At 38.1% G+C, this 27763-nt stretch overlaps 1 protein-coding gene across 1 annotated transcript in view; it reads right to left on the reverse strand.

Moving 5' to 3' along the window:
• The window catches only part of NELL2 (neural EGFL like 2), a 139846-nt gene that overhangs the window by 32426 nt on the left and 79657 nt on the right, over positions 1–27763 (reverse strand). Inside the window, exons 14-15 of the mRNA XM_040062577.2 lie at positions 8063–8185; positions 5840–5935 (exon numbers count right to left, since the gene is read on the reverse strand). Of these exons, the coding sequence (XP_039918511.1) occupies positions 5840–5935; positions 8063–8185 (219 nt within the window). The remainder of the gene's footprint in view (positions 1–5839; positions 5936–8062; positions 8186–27763) is intronic.

The following is a 27763-nucleotide window of genomic DNA, read 5'->3' on the forward strand; positions in this document are numbered from 1 at the left end:
AGTAGCAAAACTCTGCTTTTTGATCTCATGCATAATTAAAAGCTGTCCATAGGAATACTCAAAGCACAAAACAAGCCTGGAAACTCAAAAAAAGAAGCAGACAAGCAGCAAAAATGCAGTAATCTTGTATGCATACACTAGCAGATATGGATATGCATATATAGTAAGAGAACAAATCCACTCTTGTTGGGGAGGATGAAGCCAAAAAACCCTATAAATATGATTGCCTATATTCTGAGAATGAGAAACCTGTAAGTGAGATAGAATTGAAAGTAAGTTTTGATGTTTGAGATGTATTAGATACTGGATGTCTGGGAAAACAGTTATGTGACCAGCTGAAGGTCACCTGCAGCCAGACCCAGGTCAAATGGAATGTCCTGTCTCACCCCCAATGTATGGTTCATCCCACACCTGTACCCCTCCCCTGAAGTATCAGGTATCTGTAACCCCATTGGCACAAGTCCTGTTCCAGCCCACCTCCAGACCCCTTATCAGGGGGCTGCGAAGGTGGCTCGGCCTCTTTGCTCTTTCTCTCTTTGCTCTTTGCTTTTTGCTCTTTGCTTTTTGCTCTTTGCTCTTCTCTCTGCTTTTTGCTCTCCTCCACTCCCAACCTCTCCCTTCCCCCACCTTCCTAGGCCTTGCCACGAGCTGCAGCCTGGCGGCTCAGAGCAAGGCCTCACATCCCTTACAATAAACCTGATCTTCTAAAACCTAACTTCAGAGATCTCTCGTCTACATTTATCTACACCGTCCTGGAGTCAGCAACAGCGGAGGAAGCAATTTCTACACACTCTTAAAGCTTTGTCACCAAATTAAAGGAGAGGTGTTATCATCAAGCAAATCTAACAAAGTCATCCTGTTCTGAGTTCTAAAATATAGCACACTTCAAATACAATTCAAGACAGCACTTAAAAATGCCAGTTGAAGAATTCCTAATTTTGCAATTAAAGAAGACAGTATTATATCAGGTATTTTAAAAAGTTTACCAGGCACAAATACTTCTATATTTGCTGGGCAGTCTCATCTCTACACTGCACAAACCTGCTCTACTTGATAAACTGCTGGTGTGCCTTTTAAGACTCGAAATTTTTTTAATATATAAACACTGCCTCCCTAAGCCAACAAATGCATCCCCAACATTAATAATGTCTCAGTCTGTATCCTTTGGGAAGAGACATAGAAATTCTCCCACTCATTTTTGTGACTTGATGACTTTTAGTCTCATTTTTATGGCTTAATACCTATTTTTTAAAAAGGTCTTATAAGCTGATATATCTGCATATGATTCTTCCATCTGCTGCCTCATTCCACTGGTCCATTTCCACATGACACAAGCCATGTTTAATCTAAAAGGCTCCCAACAGATCATTCAAAGGTGTTGTAACAGCGCTGTGCTCTGTTAACTACAAGACAGTCCACAGTGAATACAGCACACTGAAATAGCCAACCAGCAGTAACAGTTGATTCTCCTTCTTAAGCTTCCAACAGAAATGAGACTCCTACTGACACCTCAGAAACATCATTTTGGAAGCAAAAAAATTTATGAAGCCATTCTTATTTACACAGGAGTTCACCTTTCTTTGCAAAAGCTGCACTGAGTTTAGGCTGCACAGGCAGGACCTAAGCACGGACAGCATCATCCCTCTCGGGCTTTGGGAGAAATATAAATACTGATTGAGTATGCAAGGATGGATTTTGGAAAGGAAATTCCAAACAGTGAGCTGCTTAATGCCTTCTCCACTTCAGTCTTTATAGGTAAGATTTGCCTTCAGGTGTCCCACCATCACCAAGAATAGTGGAAAATTCTGTCTGAAGTAAGAAACATCTACCCATGGTGGAGAAGGATCAATATCTAAATAAACTCAAGGGTGCTGAGGAAGCTGGATCATGTCACACTTGGGGCCAACCTCAACTCTTTTTGAAAGGTCATGGTGTCAGACACATGGTGACTGAAAGAAGCTCCTCAGAAACAGAAGAAAGCAAATATCCTTCTTTGAAAACAGCAAGGATCCAGGGAACTACAGATTAGTCAGCCTCACCTCCACCCCTGGGAAGATGATGGTATCCCCTAAACAGATTGAGGACAAGACAGTAATTTGGAGCAGTCAATACTGATTTACGAAGAGGAAATCATGCCTGACCAACCTGATAGACTTCTAAAGCAAGATGCCTAGGTTTGGAGAACGAGAGAAGAGCAGTACGTGCTGGTTACCTTAGTAAGGGTTTTGATACTCATATAACATCCTGAGAGAAACTAAAAAGTGCAGCTAAATAAATGGACAGTGAGATAGACTGAAAATCTGCTGAATGTCCAGTGTCAGAGAACTGTGATCAGTTATACGACATCCATTTGGAGACTAGCCACTTATCAACATACACCCAGGTAAACACCAGGTGCTGGGCCAGGACTGCTTAACATCTAACAACAAGGCAGAAAAGCACCCTCAGCACATTTTCAGATACAAAATTTGGAGGAGACGTTGCTACGCCAGATAGCTTTATTGACATTCAGAGGGACCTGAACAGGTTGGAGAAACTGGCCACAGGGAACATCTTCAAGTTCAGAGGGAAATGCAAAGTCCTGCAACTCTTAAGAAACAACCTCAGGCACCAGAAGGGCAGTGGAGAAGTTACTTGACAGAAAACAATCTGTAGGTGATGGTGGACATGAGCTGAACATGAGGCAGCATTGTGCACTTACAGCAAAGGTGGCCAACAGCCAGAGTTGCACTAGGAAGAATACTGCCAGCAGAACACAGAACACGATCGTGCCCCCCTATTTCATGGTGCTAGAATCCTCTCTGGAGTGCTGGATCTTGCACTGTATTCCCTCATACAGGAGATACATAGAGTAAATCCAGTGCAGTGCTGTGAAGATGATTAATGGAGCAGAGCATGTCACACCAGGAGAAGCTAGTAGAGCTACAATGTTCAGCCTGGAAATGAAAAGGCTGAGGGGAGACTGTGTATATCAATGTGTATAAATACCTAACAGTGTTGAAGGAAGCCAGAAACTCTCAGTCATGTCCAGAAAAGGGACTAGGGACATGGCAAATTTCATGTGTACATAATGTAAAAGAATTTTTTTTGTACTCTGAGGGTGATTGAACACTGGAATTGGTTGCCCAGAGAACTTGTAGAGTCTCCAAGCCTGAAAACACTCCAAATCCATCAGGGTACAGTCCAGTATGCCAGCTGTAGAAGCCAGTTGTATTTGACCCTGGTCTGAGCAGGGGGATTAGACAAGATGATCTCAGGAGGTCCTTTCCAACTTCGTCCTTTCTTTTCTATGATTCTGGAAATTATTTAAGTAGAAGTCTTAAACAGAAGGAAACAGTAAGAACTGATGATTTCATTTTCTAGGTTATTGCTGGCGTGTGGATTCAATCTCCTGCTAATTAATTCAGAGGTTCAGCACCAGCTGACAATGTCTACATAACTGTATATTTTAAGTTAAAATTCCCAAGATTCTTCAATAAGCAGTTTTAAAATATGTGTAGCATAAACAAAAATAAGTGATGTGCAATTTTTAAATAGATTTGGCACCCTTACATCAATCCTCCTCCTTCTCTATATGCGACTGCAGTGGAAGATATCTGCCTTGAGAAGATTGCATCACCTTTGTAGATACAGAGACTGTTCAAAGGGAAACTTCCAGCATAAATTATTTGTAGTACGAACATCTTGAAACATTTCAAGCCTAACAAGAAGTACCTTTAGCAAACTCTGTTACATTCACTACAAGTGAATGTGTACTGTTTGAAGCTCCAGCTTTCTTTTATGGCTGTATACAGCACCATTTTTCTGACAGTGCAGTCTCAGAAAAAATCAGCTTTTACTCTTTACCCACCAGATAGTTCTTCCATTTGCCACTCTGACCGCATTTCAGACTGTATGTATCAAAGCCATTCACAAGCAGATGACAATCCTACTCTGAATATTGGTCTCCACATGAGGTGGCCAGACCTGTGTTCCTGTGGCTAACCTCTAACATTATTTATTTCTACAGTAGAAAAAAATATCATGTTCAACAGAAATTAAACAGGAGAGAGGGTCTTCTCATCAGAAAACTGAGCTGTGACACTGTCTATTTGCTGGCAAATAGACTCCACATCACATTATCACTAGCTATGTCACAGGTCACCACCATACTAACCTGACGTTAAACATTGAGATCAGGTATTCAGAAAGGCACAAGATGTGCTCCAAGCCTCTGCCTGCCTCCCTGTATGTTTCCTGAAGGGCAGGAAGGATGGGAAGTTAGGCCAGCAGTTCAGATTATTTTGAAGGACATATGAGGTTGAATGAAGTTAATCTAACTTAAATTAGCTTAAGGTACTTGAATTTACTGGATTCGCGACTGAGTGTCCCTGGATTGTCCTATAAAGATGGGAGCACAGACAGGACTTCCAGGGTCAATTCTGAAAAGCCAGTAAGATCTGTCTTTGATAGTGGCTATTGACTAGAGGAAACTAAAGCAAATATGCTTCTAGCCTACACACTTGAGATAGGAGCATAAAGCCGCAAAAGATGATTATGCACTTCAAAACTATACATGTTATATTTAGTTGACAGCAGGAGAGTGGTTCAAGGAATGTACAAGGGAGCTATTACTAAAACAAATTAACTGTTTTAATACTTGAGCATTAACTTAGCATACAATTTGTTCTAAGCAGTGTTACAATGGAGAGACCTTGGTACCCTGTACTATGGTAATTGCAGCCTGCGAAGTAGTGAGCAATACTTGAAAACGTGCTCTTTTAACATTGTTTTAGAAATAGATGAGCAATTAGAATGCTGCTTTTCACATAACATCCCTCCTATGCTCCGTGGGAATATCTGCTCAAATACAGAAGAATGAAAACAACCACATTTCTCACCTCTCAAACAGACCAGGTAATACAGAATTCAGACTGGTCTGTGTTTTTCATTAAACTGGATATGTTTACAAGTCAGATAAAAGCAATACTTGCTCAAATGACCTCCTTTCTACAGTTTGGAAGATTTACTGAAGGCAATATAGAACAACAACAATAGTCAATCATGGGTGGCAGACTGCCCTTTTATTAGGCCTACTGAAGCCAATTAATCTAAGCAAGCTCTCTTTCTTTACCTCCTGGAGGCAAGTATGCTTAGACTGCATTTAAAAATTCTGCAGCAATAAATAAAGGTGCTAAAGCAATTCATTTGAACTTTGAAAAATTATTTACAGGCACTTGAGATGCTAAGAATTAACATTCTACATACTCTGCTGGGCAATATAATTTGATTAGATCCAAGACGTAAAAAATAATATTCTAAAACAAAGCCTTGTGGAGCTGCCGTCCTCAGGGGTAGCAGGGGAAGATAAAGGCATTCTTGTGAAAGGAGGTAGAAGCAGTAGGAACACTGAAACCTGCCGTAACACTGAGTAAAGTAAGCAGGGTTAATCACAAGTCTTCAAATAATGTCGAGAATGAAGGTGGGTTACTGACCCAGGAACACATATACAGCACAGAAGCAATCAGTTACTCAAATTTATTTCCAGATGTCAGATTATCTGTTATTTATATGAGACACCAAAGGCCATTTGAGGTGAAAAGCAAGTCCATAATAATCTTATTAATTATGAAACATCAAAACCCAAGATGTCTTAATTCATGTTCTAATTTTTGCAGTCCATGTGCTTCTAATTAGAATTGCTGTAATATATTCTCTTGGGAATTATATAAGAAAAGTGAGTAACGTTTTAGTGGCAGATTCCTCTTTCAGGGCACAAACTTAAATTCTCCTTTATTCTTGGATTACTTTAAACATCTTCCTTGGATTATCTTCATTGTAAATTAAGTTATAATCTTACCAGTTTCACAGCTGGGGCCAGTGAAGCCTTGTGGGCAGGCACACACATTGGAAGCAATACAGGCTCCTCCGTTCCTACACCCGTCTTTGCAAAATGCTGCAAAATGCAAAATCACAATATATGGGTAAGAGAATCAGACTCAGCAATCCTGCAGGTGGACACAGTCTGCTTGCAGGCTGGCACAGAAGGCTGTGCAGAGACTGCCTTCTCCTAAGGATAGAGGTCACAAAGAGATGGTTTATGGCCCCCCTGCCTCACTGGCCAGATGGGCTGACAAGCTACAGAAGGAGATTAGAGTAAATCATCTGAAGACAACAGCTCCCATATGTGCTACTTCACATGCACTGGGAAGCAGTGAAAGACACCTTCCCTTGGAACAGACTCTTCCTAGGGCAGTGCTGGTCTGTTCTGCTACCCAAATAAAGGCCTGAACATAATAGGCACAACTGAATATTAAACTGTCTGGCTACCTCAGTCTTATTATGTAACTTAATAGAAACAATAAAAATACTAATTTTGTCTCAAGGGATTCTAAAGAACTTCAAAACTTTCAGCATTTAGAGCTTAAAGTCGATCCTTGGATTTGTTCTCTGGCATGCTGCACCTATGTACTTTGGTGCAGCACTCTCCAGGAGTGTATGCTTTAAAGAGCCACTTCTGTGGACCCAGAAATGCAACCAGCTCTGATTGAAAACATAGCTGTTAGTTGCTCTGATTGCATATGTATGCTCTGGCCAGGAGAAACTGTAGGTGAAACTACTAGGCAGATGGAATTCATAACTTACACAAAGAGTTGCTTCAGGGCACTGGCCTAGCCCTGCACTCGTAACCAGGCAGAGGTGCCCTGTGTAACAGTACCACTGCTGAGGTCTTATGGCTCATCTGATAGAAAACTATTACAGATTTGAGCTATCCAGCTCTCAGATTTGAGACACCAGCCTTTGGGTGTGAGACCATTGTCACTGACATTGAAGCTTCCCAGTCCAGGAGTGCATGGTGTACAGGAATGCACCATCTTCCATCAGAGGTCTTATTCAGAAGAGCTGGACACAGTGCTGTAGGGTTATGCACCTCCTCTTCGACCCAAGGAAACCACTTTCAGGAGAAGAATTTGGGACTACTACCAAGCACAGCACAGGAGTGAGCTGTGCTCTTCTGAAAGAAGGTGCTTTGGGTTTAAACCTCATCAGGATAAGACTTTCTTCTTATTCCCCAGAGAGCCCAGAACAAAAGGACATACTTGCTGACACATCTCCCTCTACTCATTTGTTTGACTGGAAGTAAATCAGGCTGCCGTGTTTTACAAAGAGCTTGTCCTTGGAATATATAGAAAAATTGTACTGTTAAAATCAGATGATGGAATGACTAGTGCCAAGACCTTAATCAAACTCAGCAATTAAATTCTGTGTTACTTAGATTTGGCAAAAGGCAGCATGACCAATGTTAACTCTGGACTCTTAGATTCTGACATCTAAGAGATCAAGAGCACAAAGGCACAACCTTAAGGAACACCGAGTATGATATTGCTGCATCTGTCCCACTTCTTGTGTCTGAGCTCATTCCCCTAAAGCTACACTACTTTTATTTTCAAGCACTCTATATCCTGTGCTCAGAGCTTGAGAACTTCCAAGGATTTGGGCCCAGCAACCAAGTATAATTTCTTCTGATGTCAAATGCAACAGGAATAAAAGCAGCATTGTACCTCTGGGAAAGCATCTTTTTAAGACTTAAAATTTAAGTTCTAATGTTCAGCAGTGAATCAGAATGTTAGAACATGACACCGCCTCACTTGTAGTGAAGGTTTTGTGTACCCATATCTACTGCTTTTCTCGTGATAACAAGACATACCAAACAATTTTTAGTTCATCCAAGTAAAATAGCAAATCATTGACCATGGACAATGTAAATCTGACAATGTTTTCACAGACATAACTTTCTTGGTAACTGTAGGTTTCCTTGTATGGTGTACCATGCATAGAAACTGCAGACACAAAAAAATCAAACATAACTACTTTAAATTTTAGGACCTACTATCTATGTATGCACCATCTTCAAATTACTGCAACCCGCCAAATGCAAAGCCAGTGTATATATGCCTGTGAAGATCATATAGGTGAAGGACGCAAGTGTCTAGCCTGGCATTTTGTCAATCTTGTTCAAGGCAAACAACCGGAGCTGTATCAACTATGACAGAGCATCCCCTTCAGGATTCCAGCAGCTTACCTTTGCAGATGGTACCATTTCCCATGTAACCCGGCTTGCAGACACAGTTGTGCCCACCCACGGTGTTGAAACAGAGCGCATTTTCATCACAGTTGTGTTGGTTTGTTGCACATTCGTCATGCTCTGAAAAGGGAAGCAAGAATGAGATAGTCCTGAATTTTTAAAACCACAAGAAAATAGGAGCTTTTTATAAGTTTTCAGATTAAAAAGAGAAAAACACAGTAGTATTTACTAGCAATACTATGTGAACATGTGACCATGAGATAGACAGGGGTATCTATTTTTATCACATAATGCAGTAATTGCATTGCAGCATAATTCCACTTTCATTAACAACTAGCCACCATCATTACGCTTTCTATGTGAGCTACAGTATTCTCATAAACATTTGCCAAAGAGCTGGCTAGCATACTGAAAATCCATATGCTACTTCTGCTGTATATTTTATTCATGCAGGTTTATATTCTGCAGGATTCTTAGGGTTTCATTCAGAAAGCTGACTAATGGTGCGAGACTCAAGCTCCAAGCTGCAAAAGGCAGAAGGCAGGTCCTCAAAGTGCAGCCCGTGTTTTCCTTCCCTTCAGCTCATACAAAGAGCTTTACTGAAATAAATAACCTGAAAACAGAGGTCTGTCTGCTTTTTAAAGGACTTTTAGCATGGCATGTCCTAGCACCAGGGTGTGATGGATGAGATTCTTCAGTCTGGTGACTAGAACATACTAGGAGATAGCCCTTTTGGGAATAAATTAACAGTTTGGAGAATGTGATTTTGTGTTGACTGGCAGAGCAAGTCTTACTTAATAAAGAAATAAAAAAAAAAAAAGAGGGCTACTTAAGCATTTAGGTTACAGAACATTTTAATGTTTTAGTTTGTTATTTTTAAGAAATGGTAAATGGAATCTTAAAATAAGATGCCCTAAAGTGTCATCTCAAAATGATACATGAAAAGGTCTATTATTTCAAAATGCAATATCTTAGTCTGTAGGCGTCAAAATAAAATGCTTCCATCTTCTGGAAATACTCCTTGCATTTTTGTTAAATGAACAGTATTCACTATCCACATATAATTTCAGAGCCCTGAAATTTAAATTTCAGGAAAACCAGCTGTTTGGGGAACATAAAGACATCTAATTTTAATCAGCACACATAGACTAACCTGCATGTGAAGTTTTCATAGCTATCATTTTGCCCAGGTTTTAGTGGATTTTATTAGTGCAGCTTAGACCAGTTCTGGCTATTTAGCACAAATCTTAAATCTGGAATCAGATGTTCTTTCTTACTTCATTTTGAGTGGGAAGACTGCTCTAAATCTTCCTCTTTATAAATAATGACTGCACATATCCCACTGAGTTGTCAAGAAAATTAATTTCTTAACATTTGCAAATCACTATGGAAATTTTCAACTTGCTATTTCAGTAGTGGCCATAAACTATAGGAGTATAAAACTGGCAGAATGGCATATATCCGATCCATCAGTAGAGGTAAATTTTCCTCTAGTAATGGCAAGGACCTGTTGTTTAATAGAGGGAACCATTCACCTCAATCTAACTAATGAATTTTAAATGCCACACAAGTTTAATTTTATTTCTGTGGGTTTGCTGTTGTTGTTTATTTGTTTGGTTTTTAATAACATTAACCCAATATCGCTCTTCTAAACAAGGACTTTTGTCTCTTGTATCTCCAGTCATGCTCTCTTCAACCCTCACTGGATGCAGCAGAGCACAGGCTTCAGGCCTTTGCCCTCCAGCATGAGATTTAATTACTTTGCTCTCAGTGCGAATAACTAAAATTGTTATTGTTCACCAAATGATCCAGCCCCTCTAAAACCCACTTAAAAATATTTGACTCTGACCTCCTAACATAGTGAAATGTCTTATACTGGCTGGAACAGTATTTATGTGAAACACTGCATAAAATAAATAAAGTAATGGTCATGCAAATTAGGTAAAGAAATATAATCTATATTGTAACAGTATCCTGGCTTTCTTATTTTATGCTAATATTATAATATTATTTAAATATGTTTTATTTAAATATTAATTATTATTTATTTTGTAATTTTTAAATAACACGCAAGAAGAAAATAACTATGGGAATATGTGAAATGTATTCAGCAGGCCAAAATATCCTGCAAAGCCATTATCTTGGTATCTCTGGGGGAAGGGTCGCTACAACAATACATCACACGGGTAAGCTCATCTTAAATAACTACATTTGACAAATTAAGTATCATGTCCAAAGAGGAAGCACAGTCATCCATCACATGCCTTAAGAGTGCAGAAGCACCCCTGGCACGTACAGCAGCTCTTAACGAGGGAAAAGAGTATATTAGAGGGCAGCAGGTGATTGCAGACTGCCACAGCAAGAGGAAGGGCTCTTGTGTGTGGCTGAAACAGCTCTGAAAGCCCATAAGGGTTTGCAGGACCAGAGCCTTGAAGATCATGTGCACAGATGTATGTCTTTCTTATAAAGAGATGAACTGCTACATTTGAGTATGCCTTCCTAACATCTGTTTTGGGGCTAGGAAAAACTACTGAGTGTTTAAAGATGGGGTTTCTTTCTTAAAGCATGCAATATTAATGAAATTAACTTTCCATCGGCTAAATAACAGGACTTTGATGCAAAAGTAATATGCCTGGTATACTACTCTGTGTAAACTTCGGGGTTTCTTATCCTCCGGTAAGAAAGTTCATGGAGGATACTTCTGTACAAACTGTATTGAAACAGCCATCACTATTTCTTCCGTGATTATCTGCTCAAACTTAAGGTATCTTTTTATTTAAATCACATATTACTGACTCATGAAAAATTCATGGACTGATAAATGATTCTGGGATTGAAGTTTACATGTCATTTTTAGGACGAAAATGTTTTAGAGTTAGGAGAAATTCTGTGATTCAATTAGAGGAGATTTTAATATAATTGGAATAGAAAAAAATCAGAAAAAATGGATTAGTGAGTTTTACAATCCATCTAAATTTGCTTCTCTGTATCATCTGATCGATAACACAAAACCATTTAAACACTGTTTCTTCATATTGCTTTCTAAGTGACACCTAACAGAGCAGACAGCTTAAACTTCAGGAGTGGCTCTTTTATGGACTGACTATGCAGTTAAACTATGCGTGAAAATATCCTCAATAAACTATGTCACTACATCTGCTCTTTCAGCACTTGGCACACTATCCACACCAATTTAGAGACCACCCGAAACAGGCTTATCACTAGTGATAAGACAGATTGTTCAGCTTTGTTAAAACAGAAATACTTATTAATAATAAAAAGGGTGGTGTTCTGTTCATAATCCTCCATTAATTCATGCATATCACTTTGTTTCCTTTTTTTAATAAAACACTTGGAAAGCCACCTTAAAAGAAAAGGGAGAAAGTGGCAGAGCCTGAGTTGAGCAATCTTTAATACCAAATCAGAAACTGCAGAAGCAGATAGGACCATGCATTACAAAGAAGCAAAAAAGCAATTTATAGAAAAATCATTAAAAGAGAACCTGCAATATGTTTTTAAAGCTCAAAAAACAGTTTAGAAACATTATTTGCCTAATTTAGAAATGTTAAAATTTTATTTCTCAAGGCCATTTATTTCAAAAATCTTTAGAAATTATGTGACACATTTAATGAATATTCCATATTTATACAACTGCACACCATAATGAAGACAGGAACAGGCCAGGTACAATAGTATTACAGAGGCAAAGAAATAAAAGATTATTTTTCAGAGAAATTTTAATGATTTATCAACCTGAACTTGCATAAACATCTTGTACAAAGACCAAATGCACTGGTTTCAATGATGAATTCTAAAGCTTTATTATCTAACACATGTGAAATCCATTTTGCACTGTCCAGGATTCATGCTCAACAGTGTTAAAATTTGTAACAGCTCTGTTCTGGGAATCAAATGAAGTTTTAAATACTCTATATTGACTAAACTATCCCTGGAATGAGATCTTTCTCGAAAGAGAAAAAATTTTAACTCCAGTATTTGCTATTGCCTCATGGTAATAGCAGCAGTAACAGTGAGTGCATATGAATGCCTCATTAAATAGGTCTTATGACACAGACAACTTTAAAAGGCAAAAAAAAAAATGTGATAAAGCAATTGATTTACTTCTGCATATTTGTGTGTGCAAATACATTATATACACACACAAAAATATATAGTGCAAATACATTATATACACACACAAAAATATATAAACGCATACATATCTACATATACACAGGCACATATAGTAAAGGTGAAGAATTTATTTTATTCTGATTTATTTTGAAATACTATTTCAGGATATTCCATATTGCTTGCTTGAGAAAAACTTTACTTCAGAAGGGTATCTAGGTAGAAGTACTGCACCCTACAAAGTGAGACTGGTAGCATAAACTGATCAGAACACACTGGATGCTCTGATGCATCTCAATGCAATGACAGATGTGGACCTGTCTTACCAAATTTGCTATATGTGCAGAGATTCTTGCTGAACTTAGTAAAATTTAACATGTTGTCCACAAGGTGTGACACCTGCCTCCTCATTAGCACTACGCAACATCAGCCCCTATCCTTCCTACTGTGTATTTTATGATTAAAAATAATGTCTCTGTAGCATTTCCTACATGCATACTGCAAGCCTTCCCAACATCCAAATTCTGCAAAGGTCAAAGAAAAAATAAATATTGATAATCCAATCCAATAGCAAATAGGAATGATGACTGAGTTGCATCACTTACTTAGGGATGAAAAATATTATACTGGCAGTTTTCCTGAACCATCCATGAACAACACTGGAAAATAAGAACTGAGATCATCTTTAAGGTGCAGAAATGCATAAAAGTTCCCAAAAATCTAAATAGAATACATTATTGCAACTGTAATCTTGTAACATGATGCAATAGATATTCATTGCTGACTGAAGAAATTTTAAACTCAGATTTAATGAAAATAATTTAAATAAAGAGAACATATTAGGTATTTTTCCCTTTTGATCTCTCTGCATTCAAGAATTCAAATAACTTTGGCCTACTGTCTCCTTCCCATTGATTTGGTATAGAACTACAGAACCATGATGACCAGCTGGCCAACTGATGTGGCAATGACAACAGATAAGATTTACTTGAATTATCAATAGCCAACACACTTTTATACCCACTTACAGTTTATCTTAATTACAAGGTTTTTCCCCCACCTCTAGTTCATGCAGAAGACAAAAATTAATAGCAATTATATGTGTAATATGGAAGACTTATTCCATTAAGATCACTTGAGAAATGACAGATGGTTAATCACCTTAAGACTTTATATTAACTCATTTAAACTCTAATTGGCAGAGTTAATTTAAATCGCAGTATATGCATACTATTTTTAAAGAGCAAATGCTGTAAATTTATTCAACTATTTGCTGGAATGTGTCCAAAGAAGGGCACTGAAGCTGGTAAAGGGACCAGAGAACAAGTCTTCTGAGGAGTGTCTGAGGGAATGGGGATCTTATAGCCTGAGGAAAAGGAGGCGTGGGAGGACCTTCTCTACAACTACCTGACAGGAGGCTCTACACAGGTGAGGGCTCAGTCTCATCTCCAAAGTAGCAAGCAATAGGCCAAGAGAAATGGGGCTCAAGTTGTGCTTGGATGTTTAGACTAACTGGATACTAGAAAAATATTCTTCTCTGTAAGGGCTGTCAAGCACCAGAACAGGCTGCCCAGTGAAGTGTTTGAGTAACCATTCCTAGAGGCGTTTAAAGACATGTATCCCCAGGCACTTAGGGACATAGTTCAGTGGTGAACTTGGCAGTGCTGGGTTAGACTTGATGATCTTAAAAGCCTTTTCCAACCTAAAAGGGTCTATGATTTTCTATTTTCCATATATTTATGTTAAAAGCTTTGATTGATATTCCCCCAATTTAACATATATTTATGTTAAAAGCTTTGATTGATATTCCCCCAATTTATTTTTCTATAGATATTTCTTAATTTAAATGTAAAATAGAACCTTTGTTTTAATTACTCATAGAGTTACTATGACACAGTTTACTCTTAGTTAATGCTCGATCCATTAATCATTAATAATACCGAGCAGCTTCAGTTCAAAGCTGAGGACACCAAAAGCCAGGTCTACAAAAGTTTGCTCCCTGCTAATCCTCTTACTTGACTGATTTTTATTTTCATCTATTCCCATATATCTATGCTGTTGTTGGTCGTCATTTTCTAATTATTTCTTCAGTGCAGCCATAAATGACAATTTCTGTAGAGCAGCTGCTTTCTCCCTCCCCCAGCAAGATCAAGGAGAGAATCAGAAGGGCAAAAGCCAGAAAACTCAAGGTTTGTGATAAAGACAGTTTAATAGGGAAAGCAAAACAAGGAATTAATTCACTGCTTCCCATGGGCAGGCAGGTGCTTAGCCAGCACCAGGAGAGCAGGGCCCCATCACATGCAATGGTTACTGGGGAAGACAAACTCCATCACTCCAAACACCCCCCTCTTCCTCCTCCTTCCCCCCAGAGCATACACTGAGCATGATGTCACATTGTCTGCAATCTCCCTCGGTCGGTTTGGGTCACCTGTCCTGGCTGTGTCTCCTCCCAACCCCCCAGACACCCCCAGTCTCCTCCCCAGAGTGGCAGTACGAGAAGCAGGAAAGGCTTTGGCTCTGTGTAAGCTCTGCTCAGCAATAACAAAAACATCTCTGTATTATCAACCCTGTGGTCAGCAAAAATCCAAAACACAGCCACATACCAGCCACTGTGAAGAAAATTAACTCAGCCCCAGCCAAACCCAGCACATCTATATTCAGAACTTTCCTACTTTTTTCTTTTAGTTATGTAGAAAATAAAAATAACTCTGGCATGTGCATGTTCTATTCTCAAGGTCTGCTTTAGAGATCATTCTGCACTCAGATGCTGTTTCTGTCAGCAATTGCTTAGTCCATTGTCATTCTTCAGGGACAACAGCTGTCATTAACTCAACCAGATCTCTTTTCTCCCTTTCAGCTATTAGCTTATTTATTTATTCTATATTTGGTGTTAATATAGTAAAAAAGGAAAAATAAGGCAACTGTCAGGAAACCTCAGGAAGAAAATCCACTTGGGGATACATCTGAAATCCAGCGTTTCTTTTTGCATCTATAGGAAAAGAACAAAAAGCTCCAGAACTGCATCCTAGTTATACTACTAGGAAAATATAAAAGGCAATCTATATTACTGCAGATACAAATTCCAAAAATTTGGGACATTCTAATTCTATTTGACACTAGTTTTTTTTAAAAAAACTTACTCTAATATTTTCAATTTCTTGTTTTATTTCACAACAGACTTTCATCTAGAGAAAATTATTTTGCACACCAAAGCCTACAAGAAGCATATACCTTTGATTCTGAGACTTTTTTTTTTCTTTGTGAAAATCTCTTTACTTTTTGGTTATTTCTGTTCTGGATTTTCCTCCTAGACTGATGGAACACATGACACCTAGTTTTAAGTGCCTTTGAATTCTCCACTAGTAATTCCAAATTCTCTACCTCTAATAATGGATTTTATAGATCTAAACAGGCTCATCTAGGACTCAGCTTGAAAAGACTAACATGTAACTTGAATGTTGACCAGTCCACATTTTGTGTGGGATCTGCACACCAAGAAGTCTATGACAAGGTCTCTTGGAAAATATACTAAGTAACTTCAGACAAAAAAGACAAGTTGATGGATAAAACACATATTTCATGGTAGGCCTGCCCTTATTCTCTCCATCTTCTTCAACAGCTCTTCATCAAATCACTTAGACTTTTTTAAACCCACCTAAGATTCATCTTCTTCAAAATGTGTTTTTGAATTTCTAATTTCATGGAATAATACATATCTTTACAAAATACACTCCTCCGATGAGGCTTCTACTGCAATATTAAACAGTGTCACTCCATGTAGCATCTTGTGAATTTTTTTTACTTTCAAACCAGTTAGGCAGAGTAAATATAATGAAGAATATTTTGCCTGACGGCTAAAGATAAAAAACTTTTAATTTATCTCCAATTTCTTTCACATCTGCCATTTTCTATATTCCCTCTTGAACACAAAAGTTTAAGAAAAGGATTTACTAAAGCATTTAGCAGAGACTCAACTGTTTCTCCTAAAGGAATGTCTGTAACTCCCACTGATTACAATGGCAGGACCGTAGCATAAATACAAAATGATTTTGAAAATCCCACCTTAAGAGGTTTCAGTCTAGACCTTGACAAGGACCTTGTCACTCACTTCTTTTTTGCCTTAATTCCAACTGATCTCTTGATACCCTTTACCAGGGACATTTTAAAATGAGTTTGCTATCTTTTAAAAGGTATTTCATTCTGTACACTTTCTAGACTTTCTCCACAGATTCATCTTCTTTTTTTTTTTTTTTTTTTTCCTAATGATCTAGCCAGATACACTACTTATTCCTAGGTAAATCTTACTTAATTCCAAATTTTATTGTATACAAAACCTCCCAGACACTACAATAAACTGATGCTTTCAAAATCTTCTATTATGTATTCAAAAGTGATAATGATAGCAAGCTCTGCATCTCTGCATCTTTATTGCTAGTAGAATAGCCAGAGTAGAGCTGCAAATAAAATTTCCCCAGCCAACTGAAAAATGTTTGTTTTATTTCTTCTAATTCCAACCTTTTTTATTTACTGCTTCCTTACTAAAAGGCTCCATGTTGTAACAAGTCTGCCACCAGCAATAGATACCCATTGTATATTTGGTCTCTCTCCCACACATATTTCTGTTACACAAATAAAAGCTGTAAAGTAACCTGACTGCTGTTGAGGCTGGTAATTTGCTGCCTGATCTCATATTTCATTAGTAACGACTTAGAGATTACCCACATGATCAGAAGGCTCCATAAAAACACCTCTGAACACTTTCTCAGCACAAAGTTAACAGAAGGTGGATATGTACAAAGTGATAGAAGAAAGATGTCTCAGGAATCAAAACTGCCAGAGAACAGTAATGTTCTCAAAACTCTCTAGAAACAGCTGGTGCTGCTTCTATTCTTTTTGGAATAGCATTGTGACCAGGGTTTGTCAAAACATTTCAGCAGCTCCTGGAAAATCAGTTGCAACATTACGGCACCATTACCTAAGTCAGTACTTGTCTGGCAAAGAAAATGAGAGGCACCACTGTGGTGGATGAAAGGCTGCCGTTGCCTTGATCCTGGTCTTGTCTGCAGGAACTTGGAGCAACTCACCTAACCAAAAATCTTAGCAAACAAATGGGTTTCTTTTCTTTCTTCTCATGGAGCAGAGAGATTCTTAATGCATGAAGTAGTTCCTCTCATTTCCCTGGCAATGCTGTGACTCAGACACTCAGATCAGTCACTGTATATCAAGGAGAGCACTATTTTTGACAAGACGTTTGAGCTCTCTAGGGAGAGAAGGCCTTCTTTAAGCATTGCTCACCTGATTTTGAAGAGTTCTCTACTTGAAAATGGGGACAAAGTTACTTCAGTGATGGTAAGGTAGAGCAGTATTGCTGCTTTTCCCTTTGATCAGCCTTGATGCCATCTCCAGTGATAGACCCAGCTTTCCCTAACATACATCCCCCAGACAGTCTACAAAGGCACACCAAAACAGCACAGCAAATGTGAACACTGCATGCCAGCTGCCTTCCCCGGACACAAAAGCACGTGGGGAGAATGGTACAGCCAGGCCTCACCACTGGGCAGTATCAGGGAGGAGCTAACACACACTGCTGGTCTTGAAAGCCATCAAGTGCTCCTGGCTCCTGTAGTTCAGACAGAGCCCTCGATGCCAGAAGTTAATCTGCAGAGCTGTCTGAACTGATTCTAACAAAAAGCTGCACAGCACAGTAAAGGAGATGCAATGAAATGCGCTCTCACCTTCCTTTGCTCACCACTGTAACGGTATAAAACTTGACACTGGCTAACTTGTTTCATGGGTAGATTTTCCAGACCACACCATGGGTTTTTTTGCCACAGTTCAATTGCTAGTGTCTATCAAGCTCACAAATAATTTATTTGTGAACTTACATTCTTCATAAAATCATTAAGGTTGGAATACCTTTAAGATACTTAGGTGTATTACATATTGAAAAAATATATTTGCATAAGCACATCTCAGCAAACTTCACATACCTGAAAAAAATCTGCCATCAAATTTACTGTCTGTCTGTCTTGGGTTATGTAACCAAAAAAAGTGTATTCTATTTCATCTGTTGAAAGCTGTTTTTGGGAGATGTTTTTTCCTTATCCCCCAGGGGGGCGGATGCCTTCTGATAATGGCCCAGCCATTAAAAACAGGTGGGGCAGTGTTTCTTGTCTCTTTCACCACTCCTCCATCCTCCAGGGGACATCTTCTGATAATGGGCCATTAGGGCCCACCAATGACATGACACATTACATCATCCCATTGTGAGATGCTCCATCCAGTCGGGGAGGAGCCAACTGTTCCTAGCTAGATAAAAACTGGGACTGAAGGACACAAGGAATCCAGTTTTTCCACTGGATTGCTGGAGGAAGACCGGACCCATCTCGTCACCACGGGACTTTCTACAGGACCATCTCTACTCCCCAGAACCACATCTGTTACTCCAGGAGGACTTACTTGTACTGCTTCCAACACCCTGACCAACAGGGTGCCAGGTCATATCCCTGACTCTGTCAGGGTTTTTCCAGGATTTTTGTTTGCTTGCTTGCATTTTTTTGTACTACTACATTTGTATTTTCTTTTCTTTTCTTTTTTTTTTTTTTTTAATATTCCTAGTAAAAAACTGTTACTCCTATTCCCGTATCTTTGCCTGAAAGCCCCTAATTGCAAAATTATAATAATTTGGAGGGAAGGGGGTTTACATTCTCCATTCCAAGGGAAGCTCTAGCTTTCCCTAGCAGACATCTCTCTTTCAAAATCAAGACACTGTCTTGTTTAAGAACACCATGAATTGTTCTAACAAGCAGAACCACTGATATGAAATCTACAGTATTGTTCAGGTCTCAAAAAGTCAAAACATTAATTTAGAATTCGTGAAGTTAAGAAAAAAACTTTGACCAGATATTCCATTTTGCTACTATTACTATCATCCCAGAATGACTTCACTTCTGTAACCCTACTTCCTTCACAAATCTACACTTCGGAAAAGTTAGGATTTAAGCAGAGATGCTGTGAACAACTCTGGAGTACTTCAAACTAAGATGAAGCCCATCCTATGGATGGTGTATTAAGGTAAACCCGGGATATTCAAAGCAAACTGTAGTATCTATCCAGACTACTGCCAACAACAAATTTTACTTACTTCTCAGGCATTAAAATGATGCAGACAATTTAAATTCATCCAGTTTCACCTTCTGAAGGCTTAGGAACAAAGTAACAAACTTTTCTTTCCAAGTATTTTCACACTCCAAAAATTTAAAAACACTTGAACAAATTAGAACAGATACTCTTGATGAATCCTCACCTTTCTAGAAATCAGACTTGAGTAAGACTGGCCATTTATCCCCACTTTGAGCAGCGTGAAACTTTTAGGTTTTTTTCTTTAAATGCACTGTCATTAAAAGACTCTATTGCAGGTTTCCAAATCCTAAACATCAAAGTTAACACTGTGTGACAGCTGGTGTGTTCCAAGCTCATCACATTTACTCGTCTGTAACAGGGTAAATGACACAATTACCAGCTGTAATTACTGTTGCTGACAATATATTTTTCCTGGTGATTGGTCTGTGTGACTCAGAGCTGCTTATCTTTGTCAGTCCAGTCCAAATCTCCATTTACATGTGACTTGGACATTAACTTACAAAGTATTTACAAATTAGTTCCAATATCTGCCGAGACAGATATTTGGGTTAGTATAAATTCATCTTTTATGGCATGATTAAGCAGTTTACCACTCTAATATTATTTTGCATTAGAAAATAACTATTCATTATTAAATTCTGTGCCCCATTCAAATTAAATGCACCTTTGGTATTGGAAGGCAGACACACTCAAACAGGTGAATATAATGAAGGAATAAAATCTAAATAAATAAGGACATTGATTTTTTTTAAATGCTCATTCCTAAAGCAATACATGAACTAAAAAAAAAATGGATATAATATTTAGATACTTAATTCTACTTAATTCTAATTGCTTTCTTGTGACAATTTTAAAGAACAGATACAGAACACACCAGTAGAACAGTAGAACACAACTTTTGATTTTGAGCACTGTGAGTTACAGGCTAATCAAGCTAGCTCACTGCATGTGTTTTCCCTGGAATACCTTTTACTTTGAAAATATAAAATAGATACAATTCCTTGCACCATTTCTCCAAATAACATATTTTAGAGGATGTGAAAAGACTGCAGCATCTGACAGAAAGAAGCAGACACTGTCTTTTTGATATGATTTGGAAGCTTGTCTGAATGAAAAATGTACTCCCACAAAAACTCCTATGAACCATTTAGGTAGAGCTGCTTCCTATTTTATTGCTAAGCTTGGTGACAGAGCTCTTGGTCCTTGATAGAAACATCGATATATTCAAAGTTTTTTTGTTATTTGATGAGGTGGGGGTATGTCAATTTTTGCACAACTGACTACATGAACAGTAAAGGGCATGGTTTCAAGGAGGCAAGTTGATTCCTGTTCCTGAAATTATTTAAATTCTCAGTCTTGAAGATGCTACAAACCCCCTAGTGTTTTCTTAAAAAAAAAACAAACAAACAAAACCAAAACCAAGACAGTTCTGTGAGCTCTGTGTATTGATAATGCCCGCAGGAAAAACATCAAGTATCTTTCATAGACATAATATTTTCAGAAACATTACCTTACAAAATGCAACTTCACTAACAAAAGTGAAATTCCACCCAAACCCCTTAGGATTATATTGTACAGCATTGCAACATAGACAGCAATGCTTCCCTTTGTACCAATGAGACTTTTCAAGTTACTGATGATGATTTAACCAGTCTTCCTTGGGGCATTAGCAGATCACAACCCTGAGGATGGCAAACATATTACCTCAGTATGTAGTATTTGTTCCTTCTTGTTGATCCATTCTTTTTGACTGCTGCAAAGAGATCTTGCCAAAGACTCTGTTGCCTCCATTCATTTACCTGAGCTGACAAACACTGACAGAGCAAATTCAGGAACTGAAACTAGTTTTAGACAAAATTATTAGGGCAGCAGAAGAGAGAATTTAACTTACACACTATGTATTTTTGCATGACTAGCCACAGCCTGACTGCAGAATCATCAGCACATTTCAGTGTGAATCAGAAGTTACATGGAAAACTGAAAATATAAGCCCTTCTTTGGGACTACACATAGGAACACAGAGTGGGTGAGTCAGTGAACTGGATAAATCCAATATGTTTACTTTGTGTATTTCAAGGTGGACTTCAGCATAATTCTGTGTGCAAAGAAGGACTAGGAAGAATGAAATTCCTGCTGTGGTCAAGGGGTCTGTATTACAGGAAAGCAGTTTGGTATGGTGAAGTACAAGGTTTTGTAAGTCAATAATCATCAGTCCAAAAGACTGACAGAAGGTAGCAATATTGATAGAGAATTATTGCAGAGACAAACTGTCAAAGAAGACAACATACTAAATTGCAATAACTGACAGTATCAAACAGGAGTTAAGTTTTCCATTATCATAAAGCAGATTAATCTCTCAAACATTTCATGAAAAACAAAGGACACTTGTAAGTTGTTCCAGGAGTCAGTGATTATAAGATATGGCATGCTGCATGCAGTAGGAATCAAATTGTAAAGAATTCAAGGTTTCCATGCCCACAGCTTGTCTGAACAGAAATAATTCAGAAAATCCTATCTATCTAAGCAGGAATCTTCCATATTCATTCAAAGAAAAAACTCGCAACTATAATATTAAACAAAAAGGCTTCTCAAGTCCTGGACAATATTAAAAATATTATGTCTCCTCTTACCAGTCTTGGAAGTTAGCTTTCTTACCCTCTGTCTTTTCTAAAAACTGTGTTGTCTTAGATTAGAAATATTTTTCAACAGTAGAATGCCAAAAGACAGACATGATATCCATATACTGCCAGCAGTACCACTACCCTTAAACCCCAGCTAAATGATATCATGGCTATAGACAACTTATTTTACTGTGAATGTGTAGAAAACCACTAATACAGCATGATTACGTAACCTTAAATAACTCCACTGTTCCTGTTTTAAAAACTGTTTTGCTTCATGCAGTAGCTCCAGTCTCTCAGTGACCTTGGCTGGAGTCCCTCTGAGAACAGGCAAGACTCTCCCGGCATGAGGCAATCACCAGCTGGCTCAGACATGATAGATGTGAGCCATCCAACTTCCCTCACTTCTGGCTCGCTCAGTGAGACAGCAGCAGATTACCATCTCCTGAGCCAGAAAGATCCTTGTGACTTCACACAAACTGTCCTCAAGGCTGTCTACTGTGTTTCCTGATCTTTGCAGTCTATCTGTCACAGCCTGTGATCATCCACAGAAGGACAGGCCAGGGAAGGTCCAGCTGTGAAGGGATGTCATGTTGCAACAAATCAAGGTCTTGGGCTGGATCTGCTAATCCTATCATGATGATTGCCTCAAATCTGTAAATAGACATCTGAGTTGGGTCCCACTGAATTCTTGACCTCTGTGGATTAGAATGTGAGCTTAGCCAAAGATACGTACATTAGGGTGTCTTAATTGCAAACTAAATGCATCAATGTCAGTAAAATTCTATCATAAAGAGTCAATGTAATTACCTTTGGAATTAATAATTCATTTAGTGCTGTATGATTTGTCATATTTTCTATTTCTACAATATACTGTGTTAACTTTGCTATACTCCTACACTTCTACTTTCCAATCATATTGTACTGACTCGGCACATAACTGCACTGTAGAAGCTGGCGAGGGATGTTGAGTAACTGAAAAGCTGTAGAGGGCTTCAGAATATCGAGAAACAGGAGGTACACTGGATGTCTGTAATAATGCTGTGATATAAATATCAAGCAATGTTAGTGCTTGGTATTAGTGTAATTTCAAAATTTTTTACATTTAAAGAACGGGTTTGCTCTTTTCTGAGTTAGTTGTAAGCTGAGCATGTTCTCAAGTTGATATCTGGAACTCCTTTAATATATTGAAAAATTCCTCATTACACAAAGAATGCAAAATATATTCCTTGTAGAACAAAATAATCAAATCTGATGTCTGCTTCTGCAGAAGGATAAATTTTAAACAGAACACGGAAATTGTAGAAATGCAAAATAGAAACTGCTTTTGATATAATGCCTTTTACCAACCCTTGCTCCCAAGGCCAATAAGGAATCCATGCTATATAATGCATTGATAGATACATAGATAAGCACATACACACACATACACTTATCAAATATATATGTATTTGGTAAAAAAAATATTTCTGTAAAAGAAGTAAGCATTTAGTACTAAAAATCATACATACGCATCTTTGTCAAGGGAATACGTTTTCTATTTAACAACTCAAATCACGTTCTACCAAGGACCCTTTAAAAATGTGTTGGATTTTGATCAGCTGAGAAATCCATCCTGCTATAATTGCATAGCCAGATGAACAGTTGTCATGAACAGAGTCAGTAACCAAGGAGAAAATGGGACATAAAAAGTATCCTCTAGGAAAAAAAAAAAAAAGTTCTCATTCCAAGTTGAAACAGACTCCAAACTAAGTTGCCAAGGATAACCTGATTCAATCCAAATAAAGCATAATTGAGTTCAATCATATAAGATACAGCAGATATATTAAAATTGCTTGCATTGTTATCTTAGTAGTGTGGTCGCATAGCAACAAGCTCAGTCTGAGCGATCATTCCTTTATTAGCTTTGTGAATTGTCGTACCACTAGAAAGTGGATATAGGAGAGAATGTATCCTCAAAGAAGACAGAGCTTCGTGTAGGCTGACATACTATAAAGCAGAATGGAAACTGGGCCAAGTAATAGAAACTAGACTCAAACAGGCTTTGAGTTAAAAATGCTCCCTGCACACAAGCTGACTTCTACAGTGCTTATTTCTAATAGCAACCCTGGCAGTATAACTGGACACCATCGCCCCTGAGCAGTTCACATTGCTCCGTGTGATAATGCATGTACATATTACTCTTAACATAACTGGGGTGGGGGTGTAACCAAAATCAGAGTTGGAGAGACAGATGGTTCATTTGCCCATGCCCACATCATTATATTCTCCAGTGGTTTGCTGACTAGAACATTTCCTTACTCAAGCCGTGGTATGTTACTACAGTGATGTTACAACCAGACCCCGCCAGCATGCTTGTTTATTGCTCTGTCCCTTGCACCATACCAAGCAATTATTCTGCTTTTATTTAAGCACTGTCAATGAACTCAGCTCCTCTATAAGCTGCAGAACTTGAGGAACTTGAATGTTGCTGAATTTATCAAAAATAAGTCAAGGGAAATAAACAGGAAGAAATTAGCTTTTTTATTGCTATCATGCCTCACATAACAGCATTTTCATGTAGCCAAGTTGGGACACTATAAGCCTGTGACTCCTCTGAGCTAACATTCTATTTTTTTAACTTCTTTGCAGCAGTGAAGGGTAAAGGACATACTGCAGTGCTGAATAAAGTTTCATTTTGAGGCCATATTTAGTCACCTATTAAAATGTAAAATGTGGTCTCATTTACCAAAGTACTAAGCACTACCAGTTCTTATTATCTTCGAGATGACTTGTGTATACACGTGTGTGTCTGAAAAATCAAGCAAATTTTATACTTTAATTAACTGAGGACAAGCATGCAGCTTTAAACAGAAGATGGATGACTTCATTCAACTCTGAATTACATCAGTCTTGCAGTAGATTTTGTCCCTGGAAACTCAGAAAACTACATTATTCTTAGAAGAGGTTAGTGTTGCTGCTAAAATACAGCACACATGCCTCATATGTAATGATTTTATTTATCATTTTAAATGCATAAAGGTCTGTATTCATAGGGTATTTATACCTATTTTCCACCCAACATCAGAATGCAGAAATGAACTTTTCCTGAGCATGTGAATTGGTCTGTGCTCTAGGGAATAAAGATGTATTTTACCTTCAGCCTTCTCACTGTTGAAGAAATTCAACAAAAGTTTTTCTCAAATATCCCTGCCATTAAACATCACTTCTACTGCAGAGTATAGAAAAAAGTACGAGATTTCTCAGACTGTTTATGTTCCAAGCAATTGATGGATTTATAAGTCAAAAATAAACCAATGAAATCTGAACAGAAGCCCAAAGGCAGATACACTTTTATGAACTTGAGTTTCTAGATGCCAAGTGGAGTCATTTTTCCAGTGTGTCAGAGTACTATGTTAATAAAAAACCCCATGTGACAGGGACTGTATTTCCCCTCAAAAATAAACATAGCTTGCAAGAAACAGAGGATAACAACTGGGCAAAAAGCTAAAGTCCTGATAATCTGGGCATCTGAATTACAAATTGTATGAGCTGTAATTCCCACAGAATTGCAAGTCCTTATAACTGGCACTTTAAAATACTTCCACATACCAGACTGCTGGTTTCCAAAGTGGAGGCAAGTGTGCTTGGGGCATAAGGATAGGCTGAATTTGCACTGCAAAGACAGCACCTTTCTCTTATATACAGTATAACACTTCAGAAGAGTTATACTGTAAACAAAGCATTAATGAAGGAAAAGGAGACAAGACCCAAACTTTGGCTACACACTATATTTAAAAAAAAAAAAAAAAAAAAAAAACACCACCCACGAAAGGTATCTTTCTTAAGCAGGGACATCACTAGTGGCATTAGATGAAATCTATGCAGATGTGTAGGTTGTTTATAAGTCACAGATAGCTAGAAGAATAGAGAGATTAAGAAAGACACAGTTTGGATTCCTATGCACAAAGCAAATGTAAAATAAATCCCAATGATATGGCCGTTGGAAAACATTACTGGCTGCATCGGAAAAATGGCAGAAAGGCGGATGAAAGCGTATCAGACGTGTGATGGCTGAATGGGCTGAGTATGGCAATCGTTTCTCTATGCTTTTTGTCGGGGTGGATTTTCCCAGTCATCCCACAGGATCACTAGAGAATAAAGAATATGGGTCAGACTTGAAAAACTAATGTCAAAAGGTACTGGCCATGTATCTGCAGTCTGGTACTTTCCCCTACATTTTCTTCTTACTGTTGAATCCTCCCAATTAATTAGTATTACTGTTATCATAATCTCTACTTTACGCACATTTATCATTGTTATGCAGCTAAATGTGTAGTTTTCTACTTAAATCTTTTCCATATGTCAAATCAATCCCCCCAGACTCTTAATTATTTTAATGTTGATCTTGGAATTCCTTCTAATTTCAACAGATTTGTGATTTAATTTTATTTGCAAAATACACAGAGCTGCCTGTATTTCCAAGAATTAACATTTCAGGTGTCACTCAACTTACTACAACTACGTTTCTTGGTAATTTATGTAAAAACTATTATTAGACTTCAGTTTACTGTGAGAGGCTATCACAGAAAAAAAATTGCTGAATGCATTGACACCATTTTCAGAAAAATGCTGTTAGGAAAATCTCTGAGACACAGAAAGACACATAGGCTGGGGCAGAGGAAGAGGGAGCTCCAGCTGGATACAGCTAGTTATTGCCTGGTGAATTCAACATATTTCTCACTGCTTTGAGCAGGTTTTTCCATATGACCAAGTCAAAAAGGCCAAAGACCAAAGTTGTGGGCTTTGAGCAAACTGATCTAGTGGAATCTGTCGCTTCCCAAGGCAGAAATGTGGAACTAAGTGGTCTCCAAAGTCCCTTCCAACCCAAAACATTCTGTGATTCCATGATTCTAAACAACTACTTTTTCCCTTCTGTTTTGAGTCTGAAGAAGAAAAACCCCAAATGTACCCAACACAGTGATGATATGTTATATAAAAATCCTTCACCATTTTCTTTAGAAATCAGAAAACAAACCCAGGAGCACAAACATGATGGTACCAGGCTGTAATGCACAATAGTGGTCTTACAGACACAAAAGCTCCACTTGGTTTGCCAAATCCTTTGGCTTCTAAGTTGCTGTTTTCTAAAAGCAGCGGAAAAAATCAGCATGACTTGGCTGAAGTGAAAATGAAAAGGAAAGACAAAACGATCTGAAATGGATTGATAAAAATGGTTATGAAAAACCATTATATGGTCTGCAGACACTTAAAACATGTATGTGAGCATCCAGCTCCACGTGCGGCAGTAGTCTCATATAGCTCAGATGGATATTGTTGCTAATGTGGCCAGAGCATGCTTGGAAGAAGAGCCCACAATTTCTAACATGCTTGGTGTGTTTTTAACAATTAAGTTAAGACAAGTTAAGGATTCACATATATTTTCTGCCAAAGTAAAGTAATCCCATGCAAAGCAAAGATGTGAATGTTATTATTTCAGAAAATAATTAAAGCATTCCAATTTGATCCCAGCTAACAGTGATGGTGCAGCAGCATACTAGTCCACATATAAAACTATTCCAGCAGAGACTCATGCCATTATCTACCTCCCCTCCCCTGGCACAGCATCATTACATTCCAAGCTCTGGAAAGCAAAGTGGAAGGGGAATGAGACAATATCATTGTAGGATACCAAAGCATGGTAGCCCAGGGCCTATTTTCATGCCTGTAATTTGCAGTTTGTGCACCCATTTGGCATATGGAAGTCATCTCTCCTTCTCATAGCTATGATTGATTTCTGAACATAAAAATCAGTCATGAACAA

The sequence above is a fragment of the Hirundo rustica genome, chromosome 4 (genome assembly GCF_015227805.2).
Source record: "Hirundo rustica isolate bHirRus1 chromosome 4, bHirRus1.pri.v3, whole genome shotgun sequence".
NCBI classification, from domain to species: Eukaryota; Metazoa; Chordata; class Aves; order Passeriformes; family Hirundinidae; genus Hirundo; species Hirundo rustica.